Source organism: Halichoeres trimaculatus, unplaced genomic scaffold (genome assembly GCF_033239565.1).
Source record: "Halichoeres trimaculatus isolate MK-OKI-2021-1 unplaced genomic scaffold, fHalTri1.1 fHalTri1_scaffold_4, whole genome shotgun sequence".
Lineage (NCBI taxonomy): Eukaryota > Metazoa > Chordata > Actinopteri > Labriformes > Labridae > Halichoeres > Halichoeres trimaculatus.
The window spans coordinates 8,580,792-8,593,492 of NW_027437182.1; the positions used below are offsets into that span (position 1 = coordinate 8,580,792).

The 12,701-nt window shown below is 38.6% G+C and overlaps 1 protein-coding gene across 1 annotated transcript in view; it reads right to left on the reverse strand.

The window, feature by feature from the left end:
• brinp3a.2 (bone morphogenetic protein/retinoic acid inducible neural-specific 3a, tandem duplicate 2) overlaps positions 1-12,701 on the reverse strand; it is a 75,734-nt gene that overhangs the window by 13,291 nt on the left and 49,742 nt on the right. Inside the window, exons 4-6 of the mRNA XM_074668415.1 lie at positions 12,258-12,448; positions 4,354-4,459; positions 3,972-4,208 (exon numbers count right to left, since the gene is read on the reverse strand). Coding sequence (XP_074524516.1) covers positions 3,972-4,208; positions 4,354-4,459; positions 12,258-12,448 — 534 coding nt within the window. The remainder of the gene's footprint in view (positions 1-3,971; positions 4,209-4,353; positions 4,460-12,257; positions 12,449-12,701) is intronic.

Sequence of the window (12,701 nt, forward strand, 5' to 3'; positions counted from 1 at the left end):
ATTTTGCTCTGTGTTTACGGTTCATAAATATGTGTGTTTATATTCAGTCTGCTTTGTCTGTAAGGAAACATGAATGTTTGTGCGTGAAGTCGATCATGAACATCCTGAAGTGACTTTTCCACTTCACGTATTTCACGGTAAATAATAACTTGAAACTGAATGAATCCAGAAATAAAACGCGGTAATGAGAAAATTTCTGACTTTACGACTTGACAAGGATCACCTAAACGGACCATTACACAACCGTTTAATGCTCTGCACAGTGCTGTGCACATTCGATTCGTGGGTGTTATAAAAAACGCAGAGGGTGAAGCGGTTGTTTCTTCAGTCTGAGGCAGAGGATGGTTTTATGTGAAGGAAACTTGAATTCTGACAGACCTTGGCTCTCTGTACTTTTGGGTTAGAAATGAGGAGTACCTGGACTTGGATGCAGCCTTTGGCAGTGCTTCAGGAGGCAGCTGCTTAAATTTTGATCATAGTTACCGGAGCTAGAGGAGGAAACCAAGAGCTAAATAATGATGTTGTTGTTGTTGAAGCTGGTAAACGATGAAAGGAGGTCCACTCAGAAAAAGAAAGCACCGATTTTTTATGGAAACTTTGGTCCATGAGACAGAGTGAGACCAGGTTCATGAGCGAGTGTTTGATTATTGACTAGAATCTCCCAGACAGATTCACTGCAGCAAAAAAACAACAACTACTATCTACAAACAAAGCTGTCAAAATACTTATTCTCTTAAAGGTTAATGTCCTAGACTGACACATTTTCACTGTCTTCAAGGTACAGTGTGTAATATTAAGCAGCAGACTTGGAAAAACATGAAATTGAAATCCAAAGTATGTTCACATAAATGTTCACACCTGAATGTGAAAAATCACTTTTTATTTATTAAGCCTTTTATATCTTCCACAGATTTCTACAACAGCCCAGAATGGACTAAATAGTGATATCTGCTGGTGTTTTTGTGTAGTGAGGAGTCACAATAATGAACTAAAAGAAGGTACTGGTTCCTATGTATGAAAGAAAATATACTGAAAGACATTTCTTGGTAGTAACAGCTCAATGAGAAAATTATCTTATTCATCATGCATCATAAGAATTTCTTGTCCTCAAAGGCGACTGTGACTACACCATTGGGAGGGGTGAAAAAGGACTGATTTGATCGAGAAAATGACTGTGAGATGTTGCTAAGTATTTTATTTCTACATGCTGTACAAGGGATGGAACGGTTCACAAAATACACATTTCTGTTCATATCACAGCTTTGTGGTCAAGGTTTTTCGCTTCGGTCATTGTTGTTGTTTTTAACACCCTAGATTACCACATATATTCTAATAATCCACTATTAACAGGTTATTTCTAATCAGTTGTGTCATTTATAGTCATGAAAAAACTGAGAGGATGAGGCTGTTTCCCATTTAAAATGTCATTAAAGCTGAGTGAAACATTACTAGTTTTAACATGCCAACTCCTCAGTGAGGAAAGTCTCTATTGGCCGTTCCAGAAGTCAATAAAAGTCACTAAATGACACTGCTGTCTAGTCTGCATAATAATCCATTTGTATGTAATTGTCATGGACTCTGTAGGAGAGAGAAATAACGTGGGGGAGACAGAAAGTAGGTAAAACACAACATCATAAATAAGTTTAGAGCTACAAATTAACTTTCTTCTGTTGATTCTTTTTCTTCTTCTGAACGAAGCACACCCGCCTTGAACAAAGCGAGGAAAACTGAACGATGTGGATTTTTTTTCATAAACCGTACCATCTCTACACTGGACCTAAAACACTGACATGATTTAAAAAGACAGACATCTGAACTGAAACTTTTTAGAATATAAACTTTTTGAGTTTTTTTAAAATCTGCATTGGCATTCATTTTTACACTCCTACAAAAAACATTTATTCATTTCAGTCACTGACCAACAAATTGTACAGTGCCTTTCTTGGTTATTGTGATTTATGTTCTTGCACATGTAAGAGTACCTAGCTGATGATCATTATCAAACCAATTCACAGAATGCTCGGTGGAAACTGTGTAGTGCTGGCCACAGTTATATAAATACGAAGCTACACTTCTACTGCTACTTCCCATTACTCAGTGCCAAAGATAGACTAATTTAAAGGTCTGCAATTATGCTGTTATATAAATGATTACAGTGGATGTACGATGCCAGCTGTGAGAGTAGCAGGAAGTACTGTGATGAAAATACGAACAGTATGCACAACCAGCTTAAAGGACCAATGAGGACCCTACATGTGATATTAAAGCTTCAATTTTATACATATTTTTGTTCATAATTCAGGATTCCAAATTAGATCATAAATGCCAAAATTAGTCTTTTCTAAATGCTGTTGCTCAGCATCTGTGGTCAGGTCGGAGAGAGCATTTAAAATCAGGGAGAACATCCTCTTTCAACACGAATCAAATGGGTAGATCTTGACATTTTATTGATTTTGGTAATTATATCACAGCAGAATCATCATATTTGATTTTTAATCTTACATTAAGGTTATTTCATTTATTAAAAAAAAAATAAATCTGGAAGTTTTTGACTTTTAATTTTTACAGCTGATGGAAAACCACCATATAATCCACATATGATAACAAGAAGTGAATTAGTGGTTTATTGGGCTTTGATGAAGATGTAGCGGTAAACACCTTTTTTACAACTAGAAGGGACAGGATTTACCAGATTTTTTTTTTTTTTTTTCCCGCATTACTTAACTTCTACCTAATGTTAGCGTTGTATTGTAGTTGTAATGCTGACTCATTCCAATAGATGGCGGTAATTTACCAAAACCTGCCACCTGCATAGATCAACAGTGCTAGCAATGTGCATTGTGGGAAAAAAAAATATGCCAGGCAGACTGGTCTGTTACATACTGAGAAATTTTCCTGGATCAGTAAAACATCTGGGGATTCTTTTGTTTTCTGCAGATTTTGAAAATCACCACCGATTTTGGCCAAAGGTGTCACTGCAGTTAACGCTTAACTGAAAACACCCACCCACTCTTAAATGACAGAATCATAAAGATCGAACCATTGACTTGTACATAACTTATGTAAATGAAACCTCAGGAGACTTTTTTGAGTGTGGGTTTTCAGTGACTTAAAGTTTTACCTCACATAAATTATCCACAAGCCTGGTCATGACCTGCAAACACTCCTCCCTTTTTTGATCCCTTTGTTGCCTTCTCATTCAAGGGTAACAGCATTTTTTGTTCAAGGGAAAAGACACATTTGATCTCTACCTGTGTCAGTGGATGCATCGCTTTCTGGCATCTTCCTCTGCTGATAAAGCAGAAGGCTGAAAATCTGTGATATCCTGGCTGAAGGACACATTCATGACACTCGCGGGCTTCTGTATTCCGAGCACGTCTGTGCCCTCACTTTACACTCGGCTATTAAAACATAAACTTTGCAAGTAATTGCACTCAGAGAGATATTTCAGCTAAATCTATGGAGTAAAAAAAAAGACATCCATTTTGATTTCACCTGAGTAATAATCGTGAAGGCAGGTTGACTGAGCACAGCAATAATAACCAAACATTATCCTTGAAGTTTCCACTCAAACTCTGTTTCCCCCGTGATATGAAAAACTGGACTGGCAATAAATGGGCTTTATAGCTGATTAATCTGCTCCAGACATATTGTAAACTACCTGAGCTGAAAACTGTTGATTTTTTAATTCGGTACTTTTGCCTTGTTAATGTGCTTTATGCAGATAGTGTGCCAGGACCCAGGATTCACAACCTGCAATTATAGTTCACCCATAAATCATAGAATAGGGAGGACCACACATATAGGATCCTCAGTCAGCTTTAACTGTGCAGATAAAACACTTGAATTCATTCTCCCTCTCCTCCATATATAAATAATTTATGCTCTAAAAGTTTGATTTTCCCACATTAAGAAAAAGGAATGCAATCTCAGACGAGGAGGAATCCATTATCTCTGCACGCCTTTCTCACCTGATTCCTCAAACTCTTTGTAGAGAATCCCCCACGTCTCTGTGATCCGGTCCAGGCTCTCCTCCATGGCTTGGATGTCCATGTAAGGGCAGTTGCACTCTGGAAACTTAGGGTCACAGCTGCACCAGCAGTCATTGTCCCTGCAGACGAATTCCCCTTCTCCATTACAGGCGATGTAGCTGAGGGCAGCCTGCACGAAGCCTTCTCTCAAGTAGACGGGGAGGATCAGCTGCAAGCCTGCAAATTCAAGTTTAAGTAAAGTTATTAAACTGATACGAAGAAGTGACTGTGAGGTTATGGAAGAGCTATCCTGCAGAGTATAGATCTATATGTTTACTGAGTTTATTCCGTGTGCTTATACTTTTGAGAAACTCAGACATACCTTGCAGTTGGACCTTATTCTCCGGGCTCTGAACCAGCACTGAGCTAACAGAGTCAAGGTTGTCATAGTTACTGCATCCTAGAGGACCTGTGCGGGTCTCTGTCACCTGGGCAACAACAAGGAAAAGAAAGCTCTTGTTTAAAGTTCTCCACAGCATTCATTTAAGAGTAAACGCAGAGTTAAGTGATATATTTCTCTTCATACTCAAAGAACTACAGACTACATCCACATTTATGGAACAAAAAGACTTTTCAAGGTGAGCTGAGTTTGTTATTCAACATAACACAAGTAAAAAGAAGCAAAAATGAAGTGCTGAATTTGTTGGTGATCACTTTGTAGTGTCAGAGATTAAAGGTCAATTCAATTGTGTGATAGATTTGTGTTAGGACCATTAAGTTAATATGATAAATCCAAACATTTATTCCAGAAAAGCTACTTTTTCCAAGAGAATTGGATGTGTTTTCATAAAATAGTTAAGAAACATGCAAAGTTTTCCATTCAGAGTCTTCTTGCCTTTGCAGCATATCCAGCTACACACAAACCATGCATTGTTATCAACTCTGATAGATCATTAATCATCACTTCTCTTGTAAACAGCTCTGTTATAACCTCCATCTTTACAGATATGGCTCTGCACAGTCTTGCAGATTCATGGAAGTGATAAGATCACATTGCATCTGTATCTCTCACTTTGTGCAACCACCGAAAGCCTTCTGCTGGATGTATCTGCTATTTCTGCTGCCTATAACTTAAAAATGTAAGGGCTATATCAGAAACCCCACAAGCCTTTGTGATTTTTAAAGCTTGTGACAGGTGTGATTTCATCTTTTTGAGTTATAAATATGTGAGACTTCCATTAACCTCTTCCTTTCAACCATTAAACATGCATGTCCTCTTTGTCCAGAGTAAGTGGCTATTTCTGCTTTGTTTAAACAAAGCACCGTCCACGTAATCAATTCTACTCGTGAAAGAAAACTGGAGTAAACTCGTTTAGTCTCTCCTAAATTGCTGTAAGAGTGCTTTGCTGCACTTTTCTGCAAGAATGCTAAAACGCTTCTTTTTTTTGTCTTGCCACTGATGGACGATGTTTCGATTGACCTTTGCCACAAAGCAGCTCCAGCAAAGCATCCTTTTTTTCCTTTTTTTTTTCCCCTCACTTCATTTGCAAGAAGAGATCTTATTTCAGCACTCTCCTTTTTCCGGCTGTGACACGGCAGGGGAGCGACTAACTGATTCTCATTTTTCTCTCTTTGTGGGTCTGGGACACCATATTTTGTTCAGCGATTTGTCCTGGTCAGGCTTGTCAGAGGACAGTTGGTGTAAAGTGACAGATGGATGAGGCGAGACAATGAGGGTCAGTCGATCAGTAACACAATCATAGAGGGCTGAAGGGGCTCGGGAGCTCATATGGAGGCTGCTGCTGCAGGGAAGTGAAAACGCAGTATGGGGCTCTTTAATCAAAGGCCTAATCCGAAAGAAAGAGGGTTTGTGAGCGGAAGAACAAATATCCTCTGTGAACAGGAAAAGGAAAATGAAAGATAATTTGAGTGCAATTCTTGGACAATAATATTTATATTGCATTATAAATCCCTTGTTTCCTTCATGAGGGATTTATAATGCTGATATGAAAGTGAGGAAATGAGAGACAAACCCGGGTTTTAGAACACACTAATATTGAGTCTTTATAAGGAAATATTTGATATGCCAGATGATATGCCATATGGCAATACATTGAGTGATGAGCAAGCATTCAATATCCGCTTTGCATAGCAGCTGCTTTTCACTGTACATGCATTCTGGTATATTAAAAATACTTAATAGGACATTATTGGCCACCTGTATCATGGCAGGTTGCCGGATGAGATAATATGAAACTAAAAAAAAATAAAAAAAAATAAAAAAAAAATAAAATAAAATAAAAAAAAATAAAAAGGAGCTTTGTAAAGACATATACTGCTCTCTTTTCTCCATTTTTTCACGATTTGACCTTTTAATGCAGGTGTTACTCTGCTCTATTATTAGTATTTCAGCCACTCATTCTAATAACATGAACAGAGGGAGATGAACGATCCAGTCCTCACAGCGTCTGAATTTAAAATGTGTTCTGACATCTTCTTAAGCAAACCTTTTTGGTTTTCTTAAAGTCACGCTGAACAACTACATCCAACAGAGAGCAGCAGACACACTGCCCGGCAGACTGTCAAGTTATCAAAAAGAATAAAAAAAGTGAGAGCTAATGCATCAGCAAGCAGAGGATTTGAAAGGCGGGGGAAGATTTTATCCGATTTATTTACTGAATTGACAATGTTAGATGACTGACATTTGGAGCACTTCAAGGTCTGAAAGGGCATTAAACTCTCTGCAGTGAGTCATCAGTGGAAAACTTGGAGAACTTCTTTAGAAATGGTGCCTTTCTTCTCAAAAAGGTCAAAGAAAAGAGTTGAGGTGAAGTGAAAAGCAGTGACAGGTTAACCAAGGCTACTTAAGTGCATCTGAGTCAACATCTAATAACCATTATAGAAACAACAGCCTCTTCTTTTGGATTCAAAGTAAGATTTGAATGGCACCATGTATGTCTTTGTTTTGACACCAAAAAATATCTTCATTTTCAGCTTTTCAAACAGAGCAGATCAGTATGTGGCCTTGAGCTTTGAAACATTCATCTAGTGTCAGCTTTGCATTTAGTTAATACTGATAAATTTTGTGGGATGTGTAAAACTCTAAACTGTGAAGTCACAGTTCACAACCTTTAAAGTAGGGACAATATGGTTTTCAAAAATTTAAACATGGATATTAAGTATCAATGCTGGATGCTCAAACAAATTGCGTGCAGAAATTCAAACCACTATGTATTCATACGTTGAAAAAATCCCTGATTTTTTTTCGTTATATGTTCATCTTTTCTAAAAACAGCAAGAGGTATTATCAAGATCTTCACAAGGTCTGCCTTTAACTCTACAAACATCCAACAGGCCTTTAGAGGGCTGGCCAATCAGAGGGAAGGAGGTTTGTGGGGTGAGCAGCCTTAAAGAGACAGCAGTCAAAATGAAGAGTTTCAGAGAATGAAAGAAGGGTTTTCAAAATCACCTGGGTGAGACAAATTAAGCTGCAAATCATGTGAATCTACAGGGGTACAGGAGGAACAGTATAAAGCCTAAAAAGGAAGCACAATATCCCCACTTAGAGTTGCATAGTTAAAAATACACTTTTTATTATCCCACTCGGCCATCTGCTATGATAACTGATGCGCTCATAATTTGATGTTGTTCACACTCTATTTTTAACCAGCGGTATTAGTTTCTCCCATCAAACCAAGCCACCGACTGCCAGGTGTTGAGAAGAAGAAGTGAACCATTAGTAAGGTTTGTTAATAAAATTCTCCCCCTTTTATTGTATCTTCAGGATAGCAGGATTTAGGGACAACAAAAGTAAGCAATTGATGCTATTAAAGTGCAGAGTTCAGGATAATCATAACAATCAACCTTCTCACACTGCTATTCAATTAAATACTGCCCCAAGCCTGAAACAAGATCAGCCTCTATATAAAGCTGAGTCAGAACGATGAGGCTCGAAATCTGTGTTTCTGTCTGAGAGTATTGTTGCTGTAACAAGCTTATATGTTTTAATTCATATTAGATTTCCCTTGGTAAATAAATTAAATCTGATGGAGTGTCATCAAAGATGATTTAGTTCCTACTTGTTCTACTTTGTAGTAGATCAAAAAACAGTTGAAGTATTCACAAGACAGAGAACTCAGAAGCATTCCTCAACTATATTGAAAACACATCACAATAGAGAGGCTGTCTGCGAGATGAAATATGAAACCTGAGGCTCCTGCTGTTTCCTTGTTGAAGTCTGCTGCTTTGTTCATCACTGAGCACAGATGGACCAGCGAATATGGTCTGAGTCAGTTGAGGTTATCGCCATCAATTCCGTCCAGGAAAATCTCAAATTGGAGTGGAAATGCTCCCCTACGCTCTCCAACAACCGGAGTCATTACTCACTGTGCAAACAAGTCCACCGGACCCTAGACTCTTCACTCTGCCGTGACTTCTTAAAGTGAGCCCAGGTTTCTACAACCAACGCTAACAGGCTTTTTCTCCGAAATGAGCTTCAATTTCCCCTTTGCATGGAGGCAGCAGGAGGGCCTTTGGCTCCCAGACCTCTCTTTATCCTACAACCGCTTCAATTTCAAATTCATACGGAGTACAGTTTAGTTGTATCTGTTCCGCTGTTGTGTGCGGGTCAGTGCCCTGCGGAAATGATGTAGAAATGTGTAGGAATGTCTTTTTTTACTCACAATCCACAGTGATGGAGGTGAGTCTGCACTCCTTCCTACTTCCTACCTGTCAGTTACGCCCTATGACTGTCTTTGGAGCATGAAAGCACATTCTATTTCCTTCTCCTCCTTTCTGTAGCGACAGAAAAAGCCTAATTCCCAAGAAATGACACACACAAAAGCATCTGCCTGTGCCCTTCTGATGTGCCCACCTTAGCTGCAAAGAAGAAAAACCCAACCCTCCCTGAACACAATGTAGAGAGAGGACAGAGCTTTGATACAAGTACAGGGAGTCTGATTCATGTTCTGCACCAGCAGAGAAAGCCACACTTCACCGACCGGATACCACAGTGTTCAGAGGAATGGAAAAGGGGAGAAAGGAGGGTCAGCCTCCCCTCCATAGCCTATTAACCCCATGCTTCCTGAAGGTGACAACCGGAGGCAGGGACCTGTCACAAGCTGTGTTTCACAAGATCCATCTCCCACTCACCATATGTGCTCATCACGGTGCAGCCTTTAGGTGAGGTGTACTTGCAGCAGTCAATCCCATAATAATCAAGATGACAATAAGTATGATTTCGTTTCTGATCACTGCATCAAAAAAAAGAGTCAGTTTTCTCCATGCATGTTACACCAACAAGGAGGGAACCTGAATAATTGGAATCTCAGAAAAAGCAAGTGTACCGTATAATTTACATAATTTCACACTTACCTGAGCGTGAAACAACTCGATACATTTATGTAGTTGAATAATTTCTAAAATATTTATCCAGCTGTTGTTTCTTAGGTGTTATGTTGGATATTTTTACTTTTGTTTGTATTCTTAGATTTACCAAATGACCTATTGTACCAAGAAATTGCTTTGAAATATTGTTGAAAGTTATTTCAGAAACAAAAGATCACAAGAGTGCATCTCTCCCTCTTTCCACACCTTTAGGATTCACTTGACGTTTCGTTGTCTTTGTTTTAAGTTTTTTTTTTTTTTTTTTTTTTTTTTAACTAATTGGGGTGAATTGTTTTCATTTCAATTTGCATACTGAAGCAGGAAAATATTACCAGGTCCAGTGAATTCAATACACATTTAAAGACGCATGATCTGCAGTTATTGAACAGCTGTGTTTGGGGCAGTCCCCTGTGATCATATCAGCCAAGCCCACATCAATACTAGTGGTGTAGATTTAAAATGCCCTGTAGGACTAGATGGCTCCCCGTTTCCTGGGACATTGTAGATCTCAGGCAGTTTCTAATCCTCCTCATAAAAGAATTTTTTTTTCTTTACTGACATGATTTATCCTCAAGATAAGTTTGGCCTATGAATCGCAGTATGGTTTGTTTGTACATGATACAATCTAAGAGAATTGCTAGGCCTCATTCACTAATAAATGCATAGAAATGTTCTTACTCTAGGCATAAAATAAGTGCATATGTAAAATTGTTGTCGGATTCATGACGTGTGTACCAGCCAAGTTTGTTCTAACCACCTTGCATATAAAAGGGCATTGGATTTAGAATAATTCATGGTTATTTAAAACATTACGTCCATTTTCTTTTTCTTTTTTTTTCTCCTTTTATTTATTGAAATCTATGAACAGCTTTTTTCTTTTCTTTTCCTGAAAGTAGTTTAAATATGTCATGCATTCAGCTAAAAGAGTCAATGTTCACAGGCTGCATGGTGGCATAGCAATGGTGCAACAATGTGCACACAGCAGTGCAGTAGTTAGCACTGCAGCCCAAAGCAAGAAGGTCATCAGTTTAAATCTTGGTTTGGGCAAAGTGAGCTTTATAGTGTGGAGTTCACTTGTTTCCCCTATGCATGCATGGGTTCACTCAGCTTCCTACCACGGTCCAAAAATATGCGCACTAGTAGCGATGGGTACCTTCCACATTTGAAATGAAACAATAACAATGCCCAGTGCCTGGCAATTCTTATTAGTACTTAACAGTATTAATTTTCATTATTTTTGTGTGTTTACATGGTAAAAAAAAATATAGATTCATTTAATAATAAAGTCTCTAAGTTTTTCTACTTTTATTCATTCTCAGTATATAAACTTGCAATGCTGTGTTCATGTCCAGCATGGAAAATTGCCTACTCTTTCACTTCCTCACAGTTACAAGGATGTGTTCAGGTACATAAACATGGTACCTTTTTTTTTTTTTTTTTTTTTACATGAGTCAGCAATAAGTACTTCAAACAGAATTTGGTTGGTACCTATAAAAGTACCTAATTCGGTGCTCATCCCTACGCACAAGGTTGATTGGCGATTGTAAATTGCCCATAGGTATGACTGTGCGTGTGTCCGTAAACAGTTGTCTGTCTCTGTGTGCCAGCCCTGTGATTGACTGGCAACCAACCCGGGGTGTACCCCGCCTCTCGCCCGAAAACAGCTAGGATGGGCTCTAGCCGCCCATGACCCTGAACAGGACAGTGGTAGAAGATGAAAGAATGGATGAACTACGTGTTTACACATTCTGAGAAGGTTGGTTGTCATCATTTGTGCGTATGCATGGTCTAAGGAAGTTCTTTTTTTCTGGTTGCAGTGTAATAATTAATTCAAGTAAGAATATGATGATGAAGCCCAGATTTGCGCTTTACCTATTTGTACATAATGTTAGTGAATGAGGCTGTTTCCTGTCTATGGATGTGGATAAGCTAATAGGTAGCTCTGGTACAGCTAAATTACTTGACACTCTCCCTGTCAAAGCAGTATTGATAATACTTTTTTTTTTTCTTTTTTTTCTCATTTTTTTCTTTTTTTTGCAGCAGTATGCTTCCACAGGTTACAAAAAATAAGTAAACAATAAAAGTTACATGGTAAAAACATTGCTTTTGCCAAACAAATCATTCTGGATAACCATCACATTCTTCATTATTCATAGATTCTTACTCATGTTGATGATCTCATTTTATGACTTTGCTCTTCTTTCATTCAGAAACAGTTTTCATAACATCTTCCCTAAACTCCCAACCTCAGCAGATCTGAAAACAGCCTGAATATGAGGCTCTAAGAAAGCGTGTGTTGACAAGACAAAGCCAGTCAGACGCTTTGTAACACAGCAGACAGGAGTGCAAGCTCTTTGGTTTGTGATTACAGGTTTCTTAGGAGACATCAATCACTCTCTGCTGCACAGGAACAAACCCTTTTTCTCTTGTGGGAGGACATTTCTTTCCATTATGGCCTGAATAATCAGACAACTTTTACTCATTACATCCAAATTTTGTCACAGTTTGGCATGGTGATGTTTTGGTGGTGAGTAGACCTGGTGTCCAAAACAGTCCCTCTAAATTCAAGATAAGGAAACAGTGTTTGTCTCAGTTTAAGTCTTATGCATCTGTCTTCAAATAGGAGTGTGAACCAGGAATAAAAAAAAAGAGAGATGAATTAAAATCCAAGAAAAGATTTAGAGCCTGACAAATGAGTTTGAAGTTGTGTGTCGAGTCACATCTTATACCCTGGTGTCAGACAAATAATTAGTAACCATCAGAGAAGGAAAAATCTAATTTTTCTTTCCAGTATTTTGCTTTTTTTTTTTTCCTTCAAACTTTTCTCACACTTAAATAATAATGTAAGAAGAAGAATTATGACATTAATTCTGCTCACAAGCAGAGACAGGAGGGTGTTACCTTGATGGCAGTGGAGGCAATCTGGATGTGGTGCAGCTTGCGCAGGGTGCTCTCCCTGTCGATGAAATAGGAGGCAGCCAGCTGGTGCAGAGCTTCCAGAGTCACAGTGGAGGAGTTTCCCGAGTAATCGCTCACCTCGGCTTTCTTACTCAGTTTCCTCTTGTCCACAAATATGGTTAAGGCCTCTTCTCCTGCACAGAAACAAAAGACAGCAATAATAAATAAGGGAGAAAAGGAATTTGTTCATACTGTTTGACATGAAGACCCCATGTGCATCGTCAAGTGTTGTTAAAACTGTGTTTTTGAGCCTGCATTGGGAGTCCGAATGACAAATCGGCGTAAAATGTTTTGGAATTGTTTTGGTAGATTGGCTGGCTGGCAGCTGAGGTTGCAGAGCTGAATCATGGTCCCCCATTTCCGTGTGACCTTGGAATTCAGAGGTTT